Source organism: Phaethon aethereus (assembly GCF_964289735.1).
Source record: "Phaethon aethereus genome assembly, chromosome: W".
Taxonomy (NCBI): Eukaryota; Metazoa; Chordata; class Aves; order Phaethontiformes; family Phaethontidae; genus Phaethon; species Phaethon aethereus.
Genome location: NC_138581.1, coordinates 13,444,817 through 13,464,587, shown reverse-complemented (window position 1 = coordinate 13,464,587; position 19,771 = coordinate 13,444,817). Strand labels below are relative to the sequence as shown.

Genomic DNA, 19,771 nt, shown 5'->3' with positions numbered 1-19,771 from the left:
CCGACAACAACATTATAGCTCCTGAATCAGTTTCCATTAATTTACATTTTTTTCTAACATCACAGTCATTTCGTAATGTGAAAAACAAATCTACATATGGGACCTCATCCCATTTTCCTGTTCGGCGACAAAATAGCATCAACTGCAATACAGTGTTATATCCCAGAGTTCCCATAGCTGGCCATTTTTCCCCATCTTCCAATTTATACACTGGCCACCATTGCATGCAATAGCGTTTCAATTTTTCCTTTGTTAAGGGATCCCCACCAAACCTCCCACAATATTTAAGGATGCATCCTAAAGGAGAGCAAGGAGATACTTCAGAGGAAAGACCAGTCCCCATATTATTGTTAAAGTCCTTTACTTAGGATCTCATACACTCAGCACCCAGGCATCTACGTGTATGTTATGATCAGTTCTACCAAACCAAATACCAATACCAAATGCTGGCTCTTTTATCAAAGTTATCCAATACCAATACTAATAAACCGAATCCTCTTTTCTTTCCTTGCTATCCTACTAATCGATATCTCGATTTAAGCATTGCACCTTTGTGTCACTTACCGCTCCAGCAGGGGAGATGGCCCGATAGAGTCCTGGAACAAGAGGTCGGTGCATGCTGCATTCTAATCGGTCCACAGCTCCCTGCCGGTCGCAGCAAGTTGATCCAGGCAAGGCCTTACGGTGGTCCCATCTGGGCTGCCAAAAACTGTTGTCCGTAAAAGGTGGATTCATTACCCGGTGTGCAATAAGACAATTTCACACACAGAGACAAGATATCGGTTTATTCCAAATCTGCGCAGAGTTGGGTGCTAGGTAGTGGGCCCACAAAGCTAGCACACCCCAGTTAACAGACGGAAAATATACATACACTTCGAGCAACAGTTATCAGTATTTAAAAAGTTGGCTCAGTTACCCTTGTTCCCATTGGTTCTTGGAAGCCTCACCTTCACTTAAAGTCATAGAATAGAATCATAGAATCATTAAGGTTGGAAAAGACCTTTAAGATCATCAAGTCCAACCATCAACCCAACACCACCATGCCCACTAAATCATAACATGAAGTGCCACGTCTGCACGTTTTTTGAACACCTCCAGTGATGGTGACTCCACCACCTCCCTGGGCAGCCTGTTCCAATGTTTGACCATTCTCTCACTAAAGAAACTTTTCCTAATATCCAATCTAAACCTCCCCTGGTGCAACTTGAGGCCATTTCCTCTCATCCTATCACTAGTTACTTGGGAGAAGAGATCAACACCCACCTCATTACAACCCCCTTTCACGTAGTTGTCGGAAGCGATGAGGTCTCCCCTCAGCCTCCTCTTCTCCAGACTAAACAATCCTAGTTCCCTCAAATGCTCCTCATAAGACTTGTGCTCCAGACCCCTCACCAGCTTCGTTGCCCTTCTCTGGACACGCTCCAGCACCTCAGCATGCTTCTTGTAGTGAGGGGCCCAAAACCAAACACAGTATTCAAGGTGCAGCCTCACCAGTGCCGAGTACAGGGGCACGATCACTTCCCTACTCCTGCTGGCCACACTATTTCTGATACAGGCCAGGACGCTGTTGGCCGCCTTGGACACCTGGGCACACTGCTGGCTCATGTTCAGCCAGCTGTCAACTGTGTCCTTTTTTACTGCACATGCTCAGTGAGGAAGGGGCTTTTGTGAGTAGGGGGTTTTCCCCACCCAGGGGCAGGTTTCTGTTATGCCAATTATATGTTAATTAGGATAGTTCACTCAAGGTTCAGTTTTAATCATGCTTTTGGCTGACTATTCTAAACATACTAATTAACCACACAGTTAGTTCACTCATGCTTTGGGATGTTCCTGCCTTGAAGGACAAATTTGAGGCAAAATTGAGATTAGAAATGCCTTCATTACTCAGTCCTGACTAACTCAAGGATGCCTAGCTTGTTCCCAGCAAAGAATATACCTCAGCTATATCCACATTTATGCATATACAGATTAACTCTTGGTTGCCTTATAACAGTAGCATTTAATCTTACATATTCGTCCATAGCATGCTTTGCCTAGTCTTAGTATTTTTCTTCAGGTATAGAGCTTTGTGCATCCTATTAACTTCTTGCATTACTTCATTGATGAGCTAGATCTAGGATTTTGGATATTGTAAACAAAAAATAATCTCTTCTGAATTCTGTAGCTCCAGATGCATTAAGAAAGTCTCATTTACTCTCTTCATATATCTTGTTATAGATTGGCATTAGACTATCATAAGTTTCGACATGACAAAAAATCTTGTTTCCTTTCTTCAGCAAGTTTGTGAGCTACAACATTAGCACATGGAGCTCTGGCTCTAGTAGAGACAGCTAAAACTGGAATAGAAACTGGATCACAATTTCCACACTTAATAAGGCAGTAAGTAAGTGAGCTGTTGCTATGGGACAGAGCTGGTTGAATTGTCATAACCATTCCATAGGCATAAATCTTAGATTTGCTCCAGATGCTTCATGCTGTTGCTGCTATGCAAAACAGCTGGATATTCAACTTAAAGTATTTCTTTTCGAGAGAGAAACTACAGGTAGCATAGAGTTGAGATAACGTGAATTTGATGAGAAGATACGTCATGCATCTAGCTCCAGCGTCACTGTTGTGGCTTCAGGATGCATGTCAGATTCCGAGGTTTATACTGTGATGGGTAAAAACTGCAGTTCACGGCACAGGAAACAGTCTTACAAATTGATATAAAGAGATGAAGCTGGTACTTTTCCTTTTTATGAACATGTGTTTTTGCAGTAACCGTTCCTTTGCTGCCTTTTTCAGTTTTCTCCTGGTTTCAGCTGGGATAGAGTTAATTTTCTTCATAGATGATAATATGAGACTAAGTTTTGAATCTGGGATGAGAAAATGTTGATAAGGTGCTGATGTTTTGAGTTGTTGCTAAGCAGTCAAGGACTGTCCAGCTTTTCATGCTGGCCTGCCAGTGAGAAGGCTGGAGGTGCATGGGAAGCTGCGAGGGGACACAGCCAGGACAGCTGACCCAGGATGGCCAAAGGGATATGCCATACCATATAACATCATGCTCAGTATATAAAGCTGGGGCGAAGAAGAAGGAAGGGGAGGGTGGACATTGAGAGTTATGTTATAAAGTTATATAAGTTTAAAGACAGTTAACAGTCTTTATCTCAAACCATGACTTTCCTCACTTTTACTCTTCCAATTGTCTCCCCCAGCCCACTGTGGGGGAGTGAGGGAGCGGCTGCGTGGTGCTTAGTTGCTGACTGGGGTTACACTATGAAAAGTTTTCATGTTTTTTTTTCTTTGCCTAAGAGCTTAAATTTTGGGGTAATATTTTGCCTGGTAGTATGATCAGTTTGGACTCTGTACTCCTTTTTAACTAGCTTTGAGAAATTATAGCAATGTTAAATGCAGGTGAATCTGCTTGTTCTGTATCAAGATGGGACAGATTCATCTGAAAAATAGCAATTATATTTTGGACCCCGATCTAGTTTATGAATTAGTTCTCAAAGGAGGATAGACTGTTGCAGGATAATCTCTCTGAAGAAAGAACAAATGTTAAAACACATTAGAAAGAGCTTGCAAGAAATGCCCTGTGAATAGAATTGTTACTAAGTGTATTGGGTATGAGTGGCAAGGTTATGGTAGTGGGGGGGCTACAGGGGGGGCTTCTGTGAGAAGCTGCTAGAAGCTTCCCCTATGTCCGAAAGAGCCAATGCCAGCCAGCTCCAAGACGGACCCACCGCTGGCCAAAGCGGAGCCAATAAGCAACAGTGGTAGCGCCTCTGGGACAACATATTTAAGAAGAGGTAAAAATCTGCTGCACAAGAGCAGCTGGGAGAGGAGTGAGAATATGTGAAAGAAACAACTCTGCGGACACCAAGGTCAGTGAAGAAGGAGGGGGAGGAGGTGCTCCATGCGCCGGAGCAGAGATTCCCCTGCAGTGGAGAAGACCATGGTGAGGCAGGCTGTGCCCCTGCAGCCCATGGAGGTTAATGGTGGAGCAGATATCCACCTGCAGCCCGTGGAAGACCCCACGCTGGAGCAGGTGGATGCCCGAAGGAGGCCGTGACCCCGTGGGAAACCTGCGCTGGAGGAAGCTCCTGGCAGGACCAGTGGAGAGAGGAGCCCACGCTGGAGCAGGTTTGCTGGCAGTACTTGTGACCCCCATGGGGGATCCACGCTGGAGCAGCCTGTTCCTGAAGGACTGCACCCCATGGAAGAGACCCAGGCTGGAGCAGTTCATGAAGAACTGCAGCCTGCGGGAAAGAGTCACGTTGGAGAAGTTTGTGGAGGACTGTCTCCCATGGGTGGGGCCCCACGTTGGAGCCAGGGAAGAGTGTGAGGAGGAAGGAGCAGCAGAAACAAAGTGTTTTGAACTAACCACAACCCCCATTCCCTGTCTCCCTGCCGCCGCTCGGGGGGAGAATGTAGAAAAAATTGGGAGTGAATTTGAGCACAGGAAGAAAAGAGGGGTGGGGGGAAGGTGTTTTAAGATTTGTTTTTATTTCTCATTATCCTACTCTGATTTGATTGATAATAAATTAAATTAATTTCCCCAAGTCGAGTCTGTTTTGCCTGTGACGGTAATTGGTGAATGATCTCTCCCTGTCCTTATCTCGACCCACAAGTTTTTTGTTATACTTTCTCTCCCCAGTCCAGCTGAGAAGAGGAGTGATAGAGCGGCTTGGAGGGCACCTGGCAGCCAGTCAGTGTCAACCTACCACATGATGCCAAGGCTGCGGCTCTACATGTTATTATTATTTCAAGCAATACAAAGTTTACATTAGAAACTCATAAGCAGTGAAACATGTCAACCCTCATTGGTTTCTCATATGGTGCTTTATTATTTGTTAAATAACAAAAATTTTACAAGGCCATTTCTAGTATGAAGCTTGTTCTGAGCTTAAGGGTTGAGAAATATATGTATTGTAGGATGTTTTCTGCAGAGGGTCTAAGCTGAATAAAACAAATAACAAGATTATTGAGGCTTTGTTCACATCCAAGAGTTTAACTGTGTTCATGTATGTCCTGGTTTCAGCCAGGATAGAGTTAATTTTCTTTTTCTTTTCTTTTTTCTTTTCTTTTCACCTTATCTCATTGACCACCACTCCCCTTCCCATCCTTTGACATAATACACAGATTATCATTCCCTTAGTCCATAGACCATCTCTGTAAAATGTCCGTGAAATGTCCATGAAATGTCCATTGAGTTAATTTAGTCCATGACTTTGGGTTCCATCTCTTATGGTGGTCACTCAGGACAGGACAGGTGGTGTGTTGTGTGGAGTTACTGGGCACCAAAGCCAGCTCAGGTCAGGTCACTGCTGCACTTGCACTGCTTCTCGTAAGGCTTGTCCTCCATTGGCTCAGGTGGTTCCTGCTATAGTAGTTCCTATAACATGCAACTCAAATCATGGGTTACAACAATTTAAAGGTATTTCCACTACAATCTCCACCCCTGGGCCCTTTGGACTGGACCATAGGGTTTAACATTGCAATGAACTCCTCCCTTTGCCCCTGCTCTGGCTTGGACTTATCCACAGACTGCAGTCCCTTCCATGAGCCACAGTCTCTCCGGGGTATACCTGCTGCGGCATAGACTTATCCACAGTCACAGTCACTTCGAGGTGCACCTGCTCCAAAATGGCCTCCTCCTCCATGGGCCACAATGCCTCCAGAGAACTACCTGCTCCAGCATGGCCTCATCCAAAGCCACAGTCCCTTCAGGAGTAAATCTGCTCCAGCGTGGCCTTACCCATAGTTCCAGTCCCGCCAGGAATGCACCTGCACCGTTGAGGGCTTCTCCATGGCCACACACTTTGAGGTGCTCCAGCATGACCTCATGCACAGCCACTGATGCTTCAAGGTGTACCTGCTGCAACATGGATTTATCCACAGCCACATTCACAGATTCTTCTGTGAAGAAGACTAACTCTATCCTGGCTGAAACCAGGACATTATAGCTAAAGCAATGTAACTGAACGAGCAAGGACAATGGTTGACTGGTTAGAATGTGTTTATGGGAATGGAAATAAATTATAGTGCTGTCATAGTTTAACTCCAGCCAGCAATGAAGCACCACATAGCTGCTCACTCACTCCCCCCTGGTGGGATGGGGGAGAGAATCAGAGTGTAAAAGTGAGAACTTGTGGGTTGAGGTAAAGACAGTTTAATAGGCAAAGCAAAAGCCGTGCACACAAGCAAAGCAAAACCAGGAATTCATTCACCACTCCCCATGGGCAGGCAGGTGTTCAGCCATCTCCAGGAAAGCAGAGCTCCATGACGCATAATGGTTACCTGGGAAGACAAACGCCATAACTCTGAATGTCATCCCCTCCCCGCTTCTTTCTTCCCCCAGCTTATATACTGAGCATGATGTCGTATGGTATGGAATATCCCTTTGGCCAGCCTGGGTCAGCTGTCCTGGCTGTGTCCCCTCCCAGCTTCTCGTGCACCCCCAGCCTGCTCACTGGCAGGCCAGAGCATGAGAAGCTGGACAGTCCTCTACTGCTTAGCAACAACTGAAAACATCAGTACGTTATCAACATTTTTTCATCCCAAATCTAAAACACAGCACTATACCATCTATGAGGAATAAAAATAACTCTATCCATCCTAGCTGAAACCAGGAGAAGCGCTATAATTTGTATTTATAGCAATGTAACTGCAATAGGGTTGTACAGAGGAATTGCATTGCCAGAAGGAAAAATCACATCCCTCACTGGAATAATCACGTTGTACTTCTATGTGGAGGCCAGGCCTAAATTAATTCCAGTTGCATTTCTGAGTACTGAAATGAGAAAGCTGCTTCAGCTTTGGCTTTGGCTCTGAGAAGATTTAACACCAAAGGGTGTTTAACATCTGCATCTCCACTGAAGTCTGTGCTTTTTGAAGGTGCTGTAAGCTATCACAGTCCTCTATTTCTGTCTTGGCTCTAAACCTCACTGAAGTCAGCAGGAAAATGCTTGGGTAGCTTGCAGGACTGGAACTTCTTAAGAGACCTCTGTTAGCCTGGTATATCTTGTTTTCTGACAAATTAGGTGCAGTGTCATTCGGAAGCAAGTTTATCCTGAGTGCAGAAAAATGTGCCAAAGTGTGATCATATGTGACAATCACAGTGGTGAGCTGGGACACAAACCCAAGTTTTTTTCTGTTCAGTAGTTTTATTTCTGCTTTTTGCTTCCATAGCCTGCACATAACTAACATGATTACAAGCCCAAGCAAAGCACCACCACCTCTCTCTGGGGGCTCAAATAATCCATTTATTCTCCCTGAATATGAGTTTAAATACATGTGAGAGGAATGGCCTATCTAAGAGGCTGTTCCCACGAGAGCTTTCTCTGGCATAATACTTCACTAATACTTCTCAGAGTACACCGATCTGGGGACACTGAAGAGAAGGCAGTACAGAGATTCCAACATGTGCTGAAGATGTGAATTTAGATAGAAAGAAGACAATTAGAAATTCCTTGGCGGGGGGGCGCTAATAGTGTAAAGGGTTAAACACACCCAGCATAATAAACAAATAGTTCTGCTGAGTCGAGGACTAAACTAAGTTTGTTCAGTTCCTAAACTGAGTCAGTAGTGCTTCTAATAAAAACTGATGGTTTATTTTAATTGGAAGCAAATATCCCATTTTCAGGCATTTTGGTTTATAATCTTTGGTTCACATCTCCTTTAAATGCTTTCCTCTGAAGTGGCAGCACAGGCTTATCAGATTCCATTATTATTTCCAACATATTACCATTTGATTTTGGTTTGGCAGATAGATTTTCTATTAATGCTTTTAAGATGGAGGTGGCATCAGATTTTGGTGGCAAAATTTTTTCTGTAAGGGGACTTTTTATTACTGGGATCACAGAATAATTTTACTTTATATGATTTTTATCTTTCCTTTCCCCTCTCTGGTAATACTCATCTTAGTAGTGAGACCACTACTGGATTCAGTGGGCTCTGTATCAGACTCTGAATTTGCTTGCAGTCATTACAGGATCTGATTTGAGACTATTTCTAACCTGCATCTTCACGAACCTTTTCAGTTTAGTTCCATCTCATAAGAGCTACAGTATATTTTTTTCTCATTAATTTCCATTTAATGTCACCACAGCTGCTGCTGTCACAGATACCACATGATGAAGAAGAAAGAGGAGAAACACACTTTCATAGGATTTCTGCACATAGGAGCATAGAGTAATTATGTGGGGGGATGACCTTTGCAGACTACCTGGTCCACCCCCACTCAAAGAAGAACCAACATCAAAGTTAAGTCCAGCTTCAAAGTTAGATTAGGTTGCTGAGGGCCTTATCCAGTTGAGTTTTTAATTTCTTCACTGATAGAAATTCTGTAATTTCTCTAGCCCCTGTTCCTGTCCTCAATATGAAGAACTTTTTTTTTTAATATGTACGTGGAATTTCCCTGCTTTGCTGCAGCTTTTCAATTGGATTGAGATAGATAGTTTTTAAATTTGAACATGGAGTAATTCCTGAGTTCTAGAAAGATTTTTCTTTTCTTAGAATAAAAGTCCACACTTGAAGATGATCCTATATAACAATAGTCAAACAAACCTATACACAGCAATTCTGGAGGCAGCAAAGAGGTGTGGCAAGCAGTCAGTCTAAAATAATAAGACTGAAGTACTTCTTTTGGTAGTAGAAGGTAGAAGTCATGGTTACAAACACAATGTCTAGAAGATAGTTTTCGGTAAGAACAGGCCCTTAGTTAACTTCTTCGGGGCTTTTTTGGTGGGTTTTTTTTGCACCACAGGACAAAACTCTCCACACATGATTGCACTGAGATATAACATTTCCTTCTTTTGGAATAATACCCTATTTAAAATAGTGATATTTTATGCCATTACAGATTAATTAGTTTTAAATTAATTAAATTAATTAAATTAATTAATTGAATTAATTTTCCAGGCGTTAGGAAAAATACTCCAAGATGAGGAGATACAGATGCTGCCTATTACAAATATCTGAAAAATAACTAAAAGAGAAAAATTACAAAATGTTGAATTTACACAGTGATGGGATTTAATTCTGGCTTGACTGAGGCTATCGAGTTGTGTGGATAAATCTGTTGTCAGCTTGTGATTTAACCCCAGCTGGCAACTAAAAACCACACAGCCACTCACTCCCCCACAGTGGGACAGGTGACAGAATCGGAAGAGCAAAAGTGAGGAAACTCATGGTTTGAGATAAAGACAGTTTAACAAGGAAAGCAAAAGCCACACACCCAAGCAGAGCAAAACAAGGAATTCATTCACCACTCCCCATGGGCAGGCAGGGGTTCAGCCATCTCCAGGGAAGCAGGGCTGCATCACGCGTAGTGGTTTCTTGGGAAGGCAGACACCATAACTCCCAACGTCTACCCTCCCCTTCCTTCTTCTTCACCTCAACTTTATATACTGAGCATGATGTCATATGGTAGGGAATATCCCTTTGGCCAGCCTGGGTCAGCTGTCCTGGCTGTGTCCCCTCCCAGCTTCCCGTGCACCCCCAGCCTTCTTGCTAGCAGGCCAGCACGAGAAGCTGGACTGTCCTTGACTGCTTAGCAACAACTCAAAACATCAGCACATTATCAACATTTTCTCATCCCAAATCCAAAACATAGCCTCAGGCTAGCTTCTGTGAAGAAAATTAACTCTATCCTGGCTGAAACCAGGACACAACTGTAATAAACACTTTCTGCTTCAATTTATATGAACATTTTCAGCTGTCAAAGAAACAGGCATCTTTGCTTCTTAGTCAAACAATACATAAAATGAATTATGCTAGAACAGATTATGTGCAAAAACAGGTAACAGAGCTGTGTGGTAATAGATTGGCTTATGGAAGAAAGTATGACACCTACTTTTTCGTATTGATTGCCTCTTCCAGTCATTGGATTGTGAAAGTATACCTCATTTAATGGAAGTCCTTGAGAGAGAAAAAGAAAAAAATCATCCATGGTTTTATTTTATAGTCTACCTGGGAGTTGTATTCACATAATTTAGAAAGATCCACCGAAGCGTTTTTCAGCAATGTATAGTACATACAAAAATTTGAGGACTGTGCCATCCTGCCTTTGTCTGTTTAACTCACTACAGACATGAACATACATCATGTATTATTTAAATTTGTAGGTTGACACATACAATTTATAGGATTTTAAAGTGGAAAGAACACAAATTATACAACAGAAAACTTTCAGCGTGTTGCAGACTTGAATGTTTTCAATGCAAAATCAAGACACACATTAACCTTAAAAAAATCTAAGGGACTTGGTGCGTATTTAGATAACTGAGCAGACCATCACTTGTCCTGCTCTCAGCAATGAATTTAGTGAACATCTCACTGGGTGGTAGGGAAAGCACATGTGGGCTGAGCTGGAGGACTGGGACAGTATGTTTCTATGTCCCTTTTCTCATGAAACAGATTCAGGTAATCCATGTAGTGAAGCTACCCTTTACTGTGACCGTGGCTCTTTCAAAGTTGATTTGAACTCAGCTTGACAAAGAGGTAGAGGTGTCAAATAAGATTGCCACGACTGTTATAAATATGGGGGGCTGACAAGAGGAAGGAGTCCAAATCGTACAGAGCCTTTGCTGAGACTAACACGAACATACAGAAGCACTACTGAACCTTGAGTAAACCCCACAAACAGATGCAGAGAAAACTGGGCTTTTCTAGTTCTGGTGTACAAAGAGCAACATTTTTTTTTTTAAGCATAAGTAGAGACATTGTGAAATATTACTCTGAAGTGAATATAATGCAGTCTTGATAGGCTTTTTACAAAGGTTGAAATAGGGATGTGCCAGTTGAGCAAAGTAAGCTTTCAAAATGGGCATGACTTTTTTTTTAGCTGCACGCTTCAAAAGCCATCAAAATAGCTGCTACCTTCTGTCCTGTAAACTGTCAGGAACCTATAAATAAACATAAAATAACACAGGAATAAGAAAAGAATCTTATGCCAGCAGTTAATGTTGCTGTTATTAATTCTGTTGTTTCCTTTTTTTTCTTTTTACAGTGTATCCTACTCAGTGCATGTCTCTGAGGATTACCCAGGTACAGTGCAAAGTTCTTATCCATGACACTTGTATGCATGTTACTGCAATTTGTAATATTCAGATGAGAATATTTGAAAGGGTGTTAATGTCTTCCAGGTGCATCCTTGTGCTAATCATTTTCCATTAGTTAGATTATTTTCACAGTAATTTCTCCTTTTCAGGCACCATTTATCAAGTGGGTGTGGTGGTGGTGGGTTGACCCTGGCTGGATGCCAGGTGTCCACCAAAACTGATCTATCACTCCCCTCAGCTGTACAGGGGACAGAAAATATAACAAAAAACTTGTGGGTCTAGAAAAGGACAGGGAGAGATCACTCAGCAATTACCATCATGGGCAAAACAGACTCAACTTGGGGAAAAATTAATTTAATTTATTGTCAATCAAAGCAGAGTAGGGTAATGAGAACTAAAACTAAATCTTAAAACCCCTCACCCTTCCTTCTTCCCAGGCTCAACTTCACTCCTGATTTTCTCTACCTTCTCCCCCCAAGCGGTGCAGGGGGACAAGGAATAGGGGTTGTGGTTAGTTCATCACATGTTGTTTCTGCCACTCCTTCCTCCTCACGGGGTGGACTCCTCGCACTCTTCCCCTGCTCCAGCGTAGGGTCCCTCCCACGGGAGACAGTCCTCCACAAACTTCTCCAATGTGAGTACTTCCCACAGGCTGCAGTTCTTCACAAACTGCTCCAGCCTGGGTCTCTTCCACAGGGTGCAGTCCTTCAGGAACAGACTGCTCCAGCGTGGGTCTCCCACAGGGTCACAAGTCCTGCCAGCAAACCTGCTCCAGCCTGGGCTCCTCTCTCCATGGGTCCATAGGTCCTGCCAGGAGCTTCCTCCAGCGCAGGCTTCCCACAGGGTCACAGCCTCCTTCAGGCATCCACCTGCTCGGGCGTGGGGTCCTCCATGGGCTGCAGGTGGATATCTGCTCCACCGTTAACCTCCATGGGCCGCAAGGGGACAGCCTGCCTCACCATGGTCTTCACCACAGGCTGCAGGGGGATCTCTGCTCCAGCGCCTGGAGCGCCTCCTTCCCCTCCTTCTTCACTAACCTTAGTGCCTGCAGAGTTTTTTCTCTCACATATTCTCTCTCCTCTCTCCCAGCTGATGTTGCACAGCAGTGTTTTCCCCCTTCTTAAATATGTTATCACAGAGGCGCTACCACCATCACTGATTGGCTCAGCCTTGGCCAGCGGTGGGTCCATCTTGGAGCCAGCTGGCATTGGCTCTATTGGACATAGGGGAAGCTTCTAGCAGCTTCTCTCAGAAGCCACCCCTGCAGCCCCCTCCCTGCTACCAAAACCTTGCCACTCAAACCCAGTACACTGGGTCATGGTGAGAAATCCTGGTTCACAAGTTTACAGAGACTGGAGCTTGTGATGCTTTCAGTGTCTGAAGCCAACGGTGATGGGAGTGAGAAAGCGCCCAGCTTCTCTTTGCCATGGTAGATAAAGCTTGATCTTTCAAGAGGCTGCACAGTCTGGCACAGGGCTCGCAAAGCACTTCTGTTTTAGACTTCAATGAGACTACTCACATTCTTAAAGTTAAGCCTATGGATTGTGTGTTGATGCTTCTCGGGGTCTGTTGCAGCCAAGGGTTTGTGTATGGGTAACATAAGCTTGCAAAGCTTTTCCCGGATGCTCAGCTCTGCCTCCCTGTCATACCCTGAGCTGGGTTGGCAAAAGCATTTGTGTTACCATGTGGCCAACCCAGACAAGGGGAATTATCCATATTAAAGACAACCAGGAAAGAGCAAAAGCTAGTTTTCAGCTAGCTTGTTTCCCTGATTTCCTTCACAAAGAGACTGCACAGATACTTCAGGTGGCACAGAGGTTAGCAGAAGCAGGAGAGGGAAGCAAGGGTGAGGGCAGACAGGCACTGTGCAAGTAAAGGTACATGGTAGTACTGTTGGATTGCACCACATTGTGTATTTTGCATCTGGGAATATTTAATAGTGTATGTACCATGAATGGTATGAAACCTTCTGGCCTTTTATGATCATTATCCGCAACATCTCTGTAGTATTTCTAAAAGAAATATTTCTTGTTTCTTTTAGAATCTCTAAAGAAGTGAGTCTGATCTTCTTTACTGATAAGCAGGAGTAGACTATGTTCAAAACACCAGAGTGTCTGAAGCAGATGCAGAGAGAAATCAACATCAGCAGTGATGCTATATACAGTGCATTATGTGAAAGAATGCTCACAACCTTTGAGAGAGATATTTTTCTTCACCAGTAAAAACTGGAGGAAAAACTGCTACTAAAAATAATCTATTCAACATGTAGTAAGCAGAGAAACTGAAATTCATAAAATACACAGTCATAGCAGTGATAAATTAATTCACTGATTATTCCATTGACCTGACAATGAAAGGAGGGACAAATAATTGAAAAAAATCTGCATTATATTTTATTAACAGTTTGTTTTATTAAACATCAGTAATAGATTTATTCATTTCAGGGATTAAGCTATTATGAAGGCACTGAACTTGATCTCTATGAACCCCTAAACTAAATGGCAAGCTGGAGCACTGAACCAGCAGTTACTCCCACAGCACATAATATCTCATCCCCTGGCAAACTCTTCTGACTGACAGACCTCAAAGTTGCCTTATAGCTCTAAAACCTAACGAATATTATCTGCCATCACCCCCTGTATTTTAAAGCCAGATAGAACTGTAGCTAACTGGGGGGGGGAGGGGGGTGTGTGTATAAACCAACTGTAGATGTTTACTAATTAAAAAACTAACCCTTCAAGCATTTGGAAGAGCTGATTTCATTCATATCTCAAGCTTTTGCAGTATGTATGTTTGCTTTGTGATGAAGAGGTGTTTAGTGTGTTAGGAAGGCGAAGCCACCGAGGCGAAGGGCTCCGGAGCGGAGGATCGCTTCCTAAAGCGGCAAAACCGCGAAGGGGAAAGCGCAGGGAGAGAGCGGGTGCCCCAGCCCCCCCTCCCCGAGCCTGCAGAGCGGGCTCCTGACGAGCGGCAGCTCTGACTCAGCATGGGCGGGACCTAGAGCGGCGGAGGCCAAAGCTCCTCACGCACAAGAGGAGCCCCAGGGAGCGTGGGTGGCCCGGATATGGCACGTCAGTTCGCGCAGGGAAGGCATGCGGGCAGGGTGCAGTTCCTCTCCCGGCACTAGAGGCTCTCTTGACGAGTGGTCATCGTCCTCCCAGAAGAGGCCCAGCTATGGTCTCCACTGGGCTGAAAGCCGTGGCCAGAAGGAATGTGGTGACCCAGACAGAGCTCCCACTCAAGCACGTGGCTGTCCAGGTGTCTGGCTGCAGGGAGTGCCTGAGCCTGTCACTTGTGCCGGAGGGCAGCAGAGACAACACCTGTGTGTGGTGTGACCAGGTGAATGATCTGCTAAACCTGGTGGCAGAGCTGAAAGAGGCAGTGGAGAGGCTGAGGAGCATCAGGGAGTATGAGAGAGAGACAGATTGGTGGAGCCACACCCTGCTGTCCCTGAGGCAGAGGCAGCAGATAGAGGCTCCATAAGCAACAGGGGATCCCCTGCCCTCTTGCTGCTGGGAAGAAGGAGGGGACCTAAGAGATGAGGGGAATGGAAGCAGGTCCCTGCTTGGGGTGGAGGGCAAATCCCCTCCTGGCCTCCCTGACCGTCCCAGCTGCCCTTACACAACAGATATGGGACTCTGGAACTTAAGGGCCAGGCACATGAGAATATTGATGAAAGCCCATCCAGGGGGTTGCCTAGGGTGAGTCAGCCCAGGAAACTCCCTGGTCTGGTTTGTCCCACTGATTACTAACTGGTGTTAGTCATGCAGGTTGGCAATGACGAGGTTGTGCTATGAAGGCTAAAAGCAATTGAAAGGGACTTCAGAGTGCTGGGGCGACTGGTCGATGGAGCAGGAGTATAGGTAGTGTTTTTGTCAATCCCTTCAGTGGCAGGGAGGAACACTGAAAGGAACAGGAAAACACACCTGGTTAACATGTGGCTCAGAAGCTGGTGCTGTCGGCAGAATTTTGGGTTTTTTTTGACCATGGGGTGGTTTACACAGCACCGGGCCTGCTGGCAGCAGATGGAGTGCAACTGTCTCCAAGGGGCAAAAAGATTCTTGCTTATGAGTTGGCAGGCCACATTGAGAGGGCTTTAAACTAGATTCGAAGGGGGAAGGGGATAAAACCAGGATCATTAGAGATGAGCCTAGGGGTGACATGCCGGAGTTGGGGGTGAAACTGATAGCCCAGCTCAAGTGCATCTACACCAATGCATGCAGCATGGGCACCAAACAGGAGGAGCTGGAAGTCATTGTGCAGCAGGACAGCTATGACGGTTCTCATCACAGAAACATGGTGGGATGACTCTCATGACTGGAGTGCTGCAGTGGATGGCTATAAGCTCTTCAGAAGGGATAGGCATGGAAGGAGAGGAGGTGGGGTGGCTCTGTGTGTTAGGTAGTGTTTTGATTGTATAGAAATCAACGATTGTGATGACAAGGTCGAGTGCTTATGGGTAGGGATGAGGGGAAAGGCCAAGAAGGCAGATATCCTGCTGTGAGTCTGTTATAGAACACCCAACCAGGACAAAGAGACTGATGAAGAATTCCACAAGCAGCTGGCGGAAGTCTCACAATTGCTAGCCCTTGTTCTTGTGGGAGACTTCAACTTACCGGACATCAGCTGGAAGTATAAGACAGCAGAGAGGAAACAGTCTAGGAGGTTCCTGGAGTGTGTGGAGGATAACTTCCTGGACACAGCTGGTGAGTGAGCCCACCAGGGGAGGTGCCTCGCTTGACCTGCTGTTTACGAACAGTGAAGGACTGGTAGGAGATGTGATGGTCAGAGGCCGTCTTGGGCTTAGCGACCACAAAATGATAGAATTCTTGATTCTTGGTGAGGTAAGGAGAGGGGTCAGCAAAACTGCTACCATGGACCTCCGGAGGGCAGACTTTGGCCTGTTCATGTCACTGGTTGAGAGAGTCCCTTGGGAGACAGTCTTGAAGGGCAGAAGGGTCCAGGAAGGCTGGACATTCTTCAGTGGACACCGCCATGCCCCCTAAACCATGTCCTGAAGTGCCATGTCTACACGTTTTTTGAACACTTCCCGTGATAGTTGTTGCGTTAAGAGGCAGAGCAATTTGGCAGAAACTAAACCCTCTTGCTTTCCAGTCGATCCTCAGATATCAGAGGGACTGGGGGCGGCTGAGCTTAGGTTCTGAGTGATGCCCAAAGTCAGCGTTAGTAGTCCGGTCGCGCCCAACACCTTTGTTGGACTATCACGGGTCCGGATGCACTACTAACATCACACTACCTGCTCAGCCGGACACCTGAACTCACACGGCCGCACTCAGAGGTACGGTCGCATTCAGGGACAACACACACACGTCTGAGTCAATCAATAGTGCGATTTATTGAAGCAACAGATACACAGGTTCTTTGGATTGCCGGTGATAAATTCACTGCATACAAAGGATGTGCAAATGCCAAAAATATGAGTAACACTACTTGGCTATAAATGCGTTAAAAGATGTAAAGTGACTCTATATAGAGATTTCTAAGTTTCCCGGGGAGGCACTTGGTATGACCAAGTGTTCGAATCTTACCCAACGGTGTCCTGATGGGGGGGAAGAGACGCTCAGCCCGTCAACTGATCCCAGAAGTTAGAATAGTACAGGAAGATGGTATCTTCCCTAACATCCAGCTCGTAAAACACTATTTTATAGCATTTTACTTTGCAGGTGGAGCTTGAGTGACTCTAGTCATACATACCTTTATCAGGATTGGTGCAGAATTCTCTCGCTTCGCGTTTAAAGGTACAGACTAGGAAAAATTCAGTGCGCACGCTCATTGAGGAGGGGTCGCACCTTGGGAGGGTGGTAACTGTTGAGAGGGGTGTGCGTTTTAGTATTATAATGATATTATAATTAGCAAAGTTCACTCTAAGTACAGCACTTCATCAAAGTTGACAGGTCCTTGACCCAGGGCATCGCAAGCGCAGCTTATCAATGTACATCCTGTGCATCCCTAAACTCCCCTGTTCACAGAGTGTGGCCGCGATGTCTCCACTCCGCTCCACCCTCCATGTAATCTCTCCCAGAGTCAGCACACCAGGTGCCCCTTTTGTTGCCAACATCCAAGGCCGTCCAGGGAATCTCCATGGCATAGACCCGTTGTACGAGTGCTACGTTCCATCTGGTTTCAAGGCTGTTCTTAGAGGGTAAATTTCCAAAGTACCCCTCAGCGATTACTCCACAATAGTGACTTTACCACCTCCCTGGGCAGCCTGTTCCGATGTTTGACCACTGTCTCAGTAAAGAAATTTTTCCTAATATCCAATCTAAACCTCCCCTGGAACAACTTGAAGCCGTTTCCTCTCGTCCTATCGCTAGTTACTTGGGAGAAGAGACCAACATCCATGTCACCACAACACCCTTTCAGGTAGTTGTAGAGAGCGATAAGGTCTCCCCTCAGCCTCCTCTTCTCCAGACTAAACAACCCCAGTTCAGTCAGCTGCTCCTCATAGGACTTGTTCTCCAGACTCCTCACCGGCTTCATTGCCTGTCTCCGGACATGCTCTAGCAACTCGCTGTCCTTCTTGTAGTGAGGGGCCCAAAACTGAACACAGTATTCGAGGTGCAGCCTCACCAGTGCCGAGTACAGGGGCACAATCACTTCCCTGCTCCTGCTGGCCACACTGATACAGTTCAGGCTGCTGTTGGCCTTCTTGGCCACCTGGGCACGCCACTGGCTCGTGTTCAGCCGGCTGTCAACCAGCACCCCCAGGTCCTTTTCTACTGCGCAAAGGTCCAGGCAGACTCCACTTAAGAGGTATTCCTAGGTGTAGTGTGGTAGAAACTGCATGTTGAAGAAAGCAAACCAAACCCAGTATCTCAATTTCAGGTTTTATTAGAGTGATGGAATGAAAGAAAAAAACCTGCAGTGGTTGCCAAATAGAAAAGGAATACAAAAACTTGTCAGTGAGAAGTATATTATCCAGCTGCCAAGAAAGAATGACAAACAATTGACAAAAATATAATTAAAATCCATGTATGTATATCTTGATAATTGTATATTCTGTATGGCACATATTGTTGTTTTTCCTACTTTTTCATACAGCAATAAGTTCTAGCACATGGATTTCCTTTCTCCCTTCCATATATATGGTGTTAGGTATATTTAGAGTGAAACTCTGACCTCAGTTCTTCTAGCTCATTAGACTCTATACCAGTAAATTACACTCCCAAACCTGGGAAAAGAACGGGCGTGTGTTGTATACCCAGAGCCATTGAGTATGGTGAGGCTGACACTGAAATGATGGCAGCAAGGTGGAGCATGCAAATAGAGGCAAGGCAGGGGTTTGTGGAGAGGGTGAGATGCAGCTGTCCCAGAGGCATAGTTTACAGTGTGTCCTGCTGATAGTCAAAAGTGGGAGAAGGAGTGAATGCTGGCAAAGATGGCTGGAGGGACCCTGTTTTATTAGCACAATGCTGTGTCTCTAAAACACATCCCTGTACCAAGTGCGTAGCTGAGCAGACACAAACCGAGCAGGTGGAGCAGGTTGCTGTGCCCACTGGAGTGCAGTGCTCAGGGAAAAGTGGTGTCAGCCTCCTGCAGCAATTGCCTGCTTGCAATATGTGTTTGTTGAGCTGAACTCATGGGATAGTGCAGGAGTAGAAGTAGGTGAAGGTGTGGGATAGCATCAGACTCAGTAGATCTGTGTGAATGTGTCAGGCTGTTTCACAGGCGGTGGACTGGGAAAGTCCCACACACCTGTCTGTGTGTGGCAGTGCAGCTGCTAGTCTGCAAAGGCAGCCCTGTGTGAGAAAGGGGTGGCAGCGCCAGGGCTTCATCTGGATACAGGCTTCTAAGAACCACTGTAATACAAATAATAATATTGCTGAATTTACCGATCAATTAATGTTAACATTTTTAACATTTCACTGGAAGCACTGTGGTCAAAGGCTTTGAGATTGCAGCAGTGTGCTTAAAATTATGTGTGAGTTCATGCACTTTGCTGATGTGGGACTGGAGTGTTCAAAATTATGATAGATCGAGTCCTTGTTTCAGTTCTTTTATTTGTCTCTTTATCTGCTATTATCTTGTCAGCCTTTCTGCTCTAGAGCATACGTTTCAATTCAGCCCAGATCAGTAGTAAACAAAATCTTATTACTTTCATAGGCAGTTCAGCAATTAATGCAAAATAAGCTTCTGCAGATACTACATAAAAGCTTGCTGCTCCTTGTTTGTTGTTACTAAACATTTGGCTGGAAAGAAAAAAGAAAATCACAGCCTAATCTCCACATTTTGTAAGAAAGTTTGGAATAGGCTTTCCATATTTATATCCATACCTAAAGTTTTTGTTAAGTGGGAGGAAAGATGATTTTTTTTTTTTCTCCTGAATTAGGCACAAGAAAGGTTATACACTGGTTAGAAGATACTTGAAACATCCTTTATGTGGCTAGGCAAAGAGGCACAGGTATTTTGCATTGTGGGCTGTTAACACCCAGCTCTGAATGCAGCCTTCACTCTGCACATCAGACCTAGCTTGAGTTTTAGCGTCAGGCATGACAAAAAGCATAGAATAAGTCTTCATTTTGGAAAAGCTTGGCTCAAACCCCCATAAGCCTTGTGGTACAGTTCAGAACAGCACTTGGTGTGATTCCTGAAAGCCAAGACATTGGACTCCAGGGATTTGCTTTTATAAAATTTGGGTCCAAATCTTCCATCCTTTTGGTATTTTTCTTTTCATTAGCAATCTCAACAAAAAACACACCGGGAAGATG

General features: G+C 44.9%; 1 protein-coding gene across 2 annotated transcripts in view; it reads left to right on the top strand.

Annotated features, from left to right (window-relative positions):
* Positions 1 to 19,771, top strand: part of LOC309415234 (protein mono-ADP-ribosyltransferase PARP8-like) — a gene marked incomplete at both ends in the record, with an annotated part of 160,073 nt that overhangs the window by 63,854 nt on the left and 76,448 nt on the right. For both annotated transcript variants that reach the window (XM_082012690.1, XM_082012689.1), the window contains one exon: positions 10,991 to 11,028. In XM_082012690.1, coding sequence (XP_081868816.1) covers positions 10,991 to 11,028 — 38 coding nt within the window. The remainder of the gene's footprint in view (positions 1 to 10,990; positions 11,029 to 19,771) is intronic.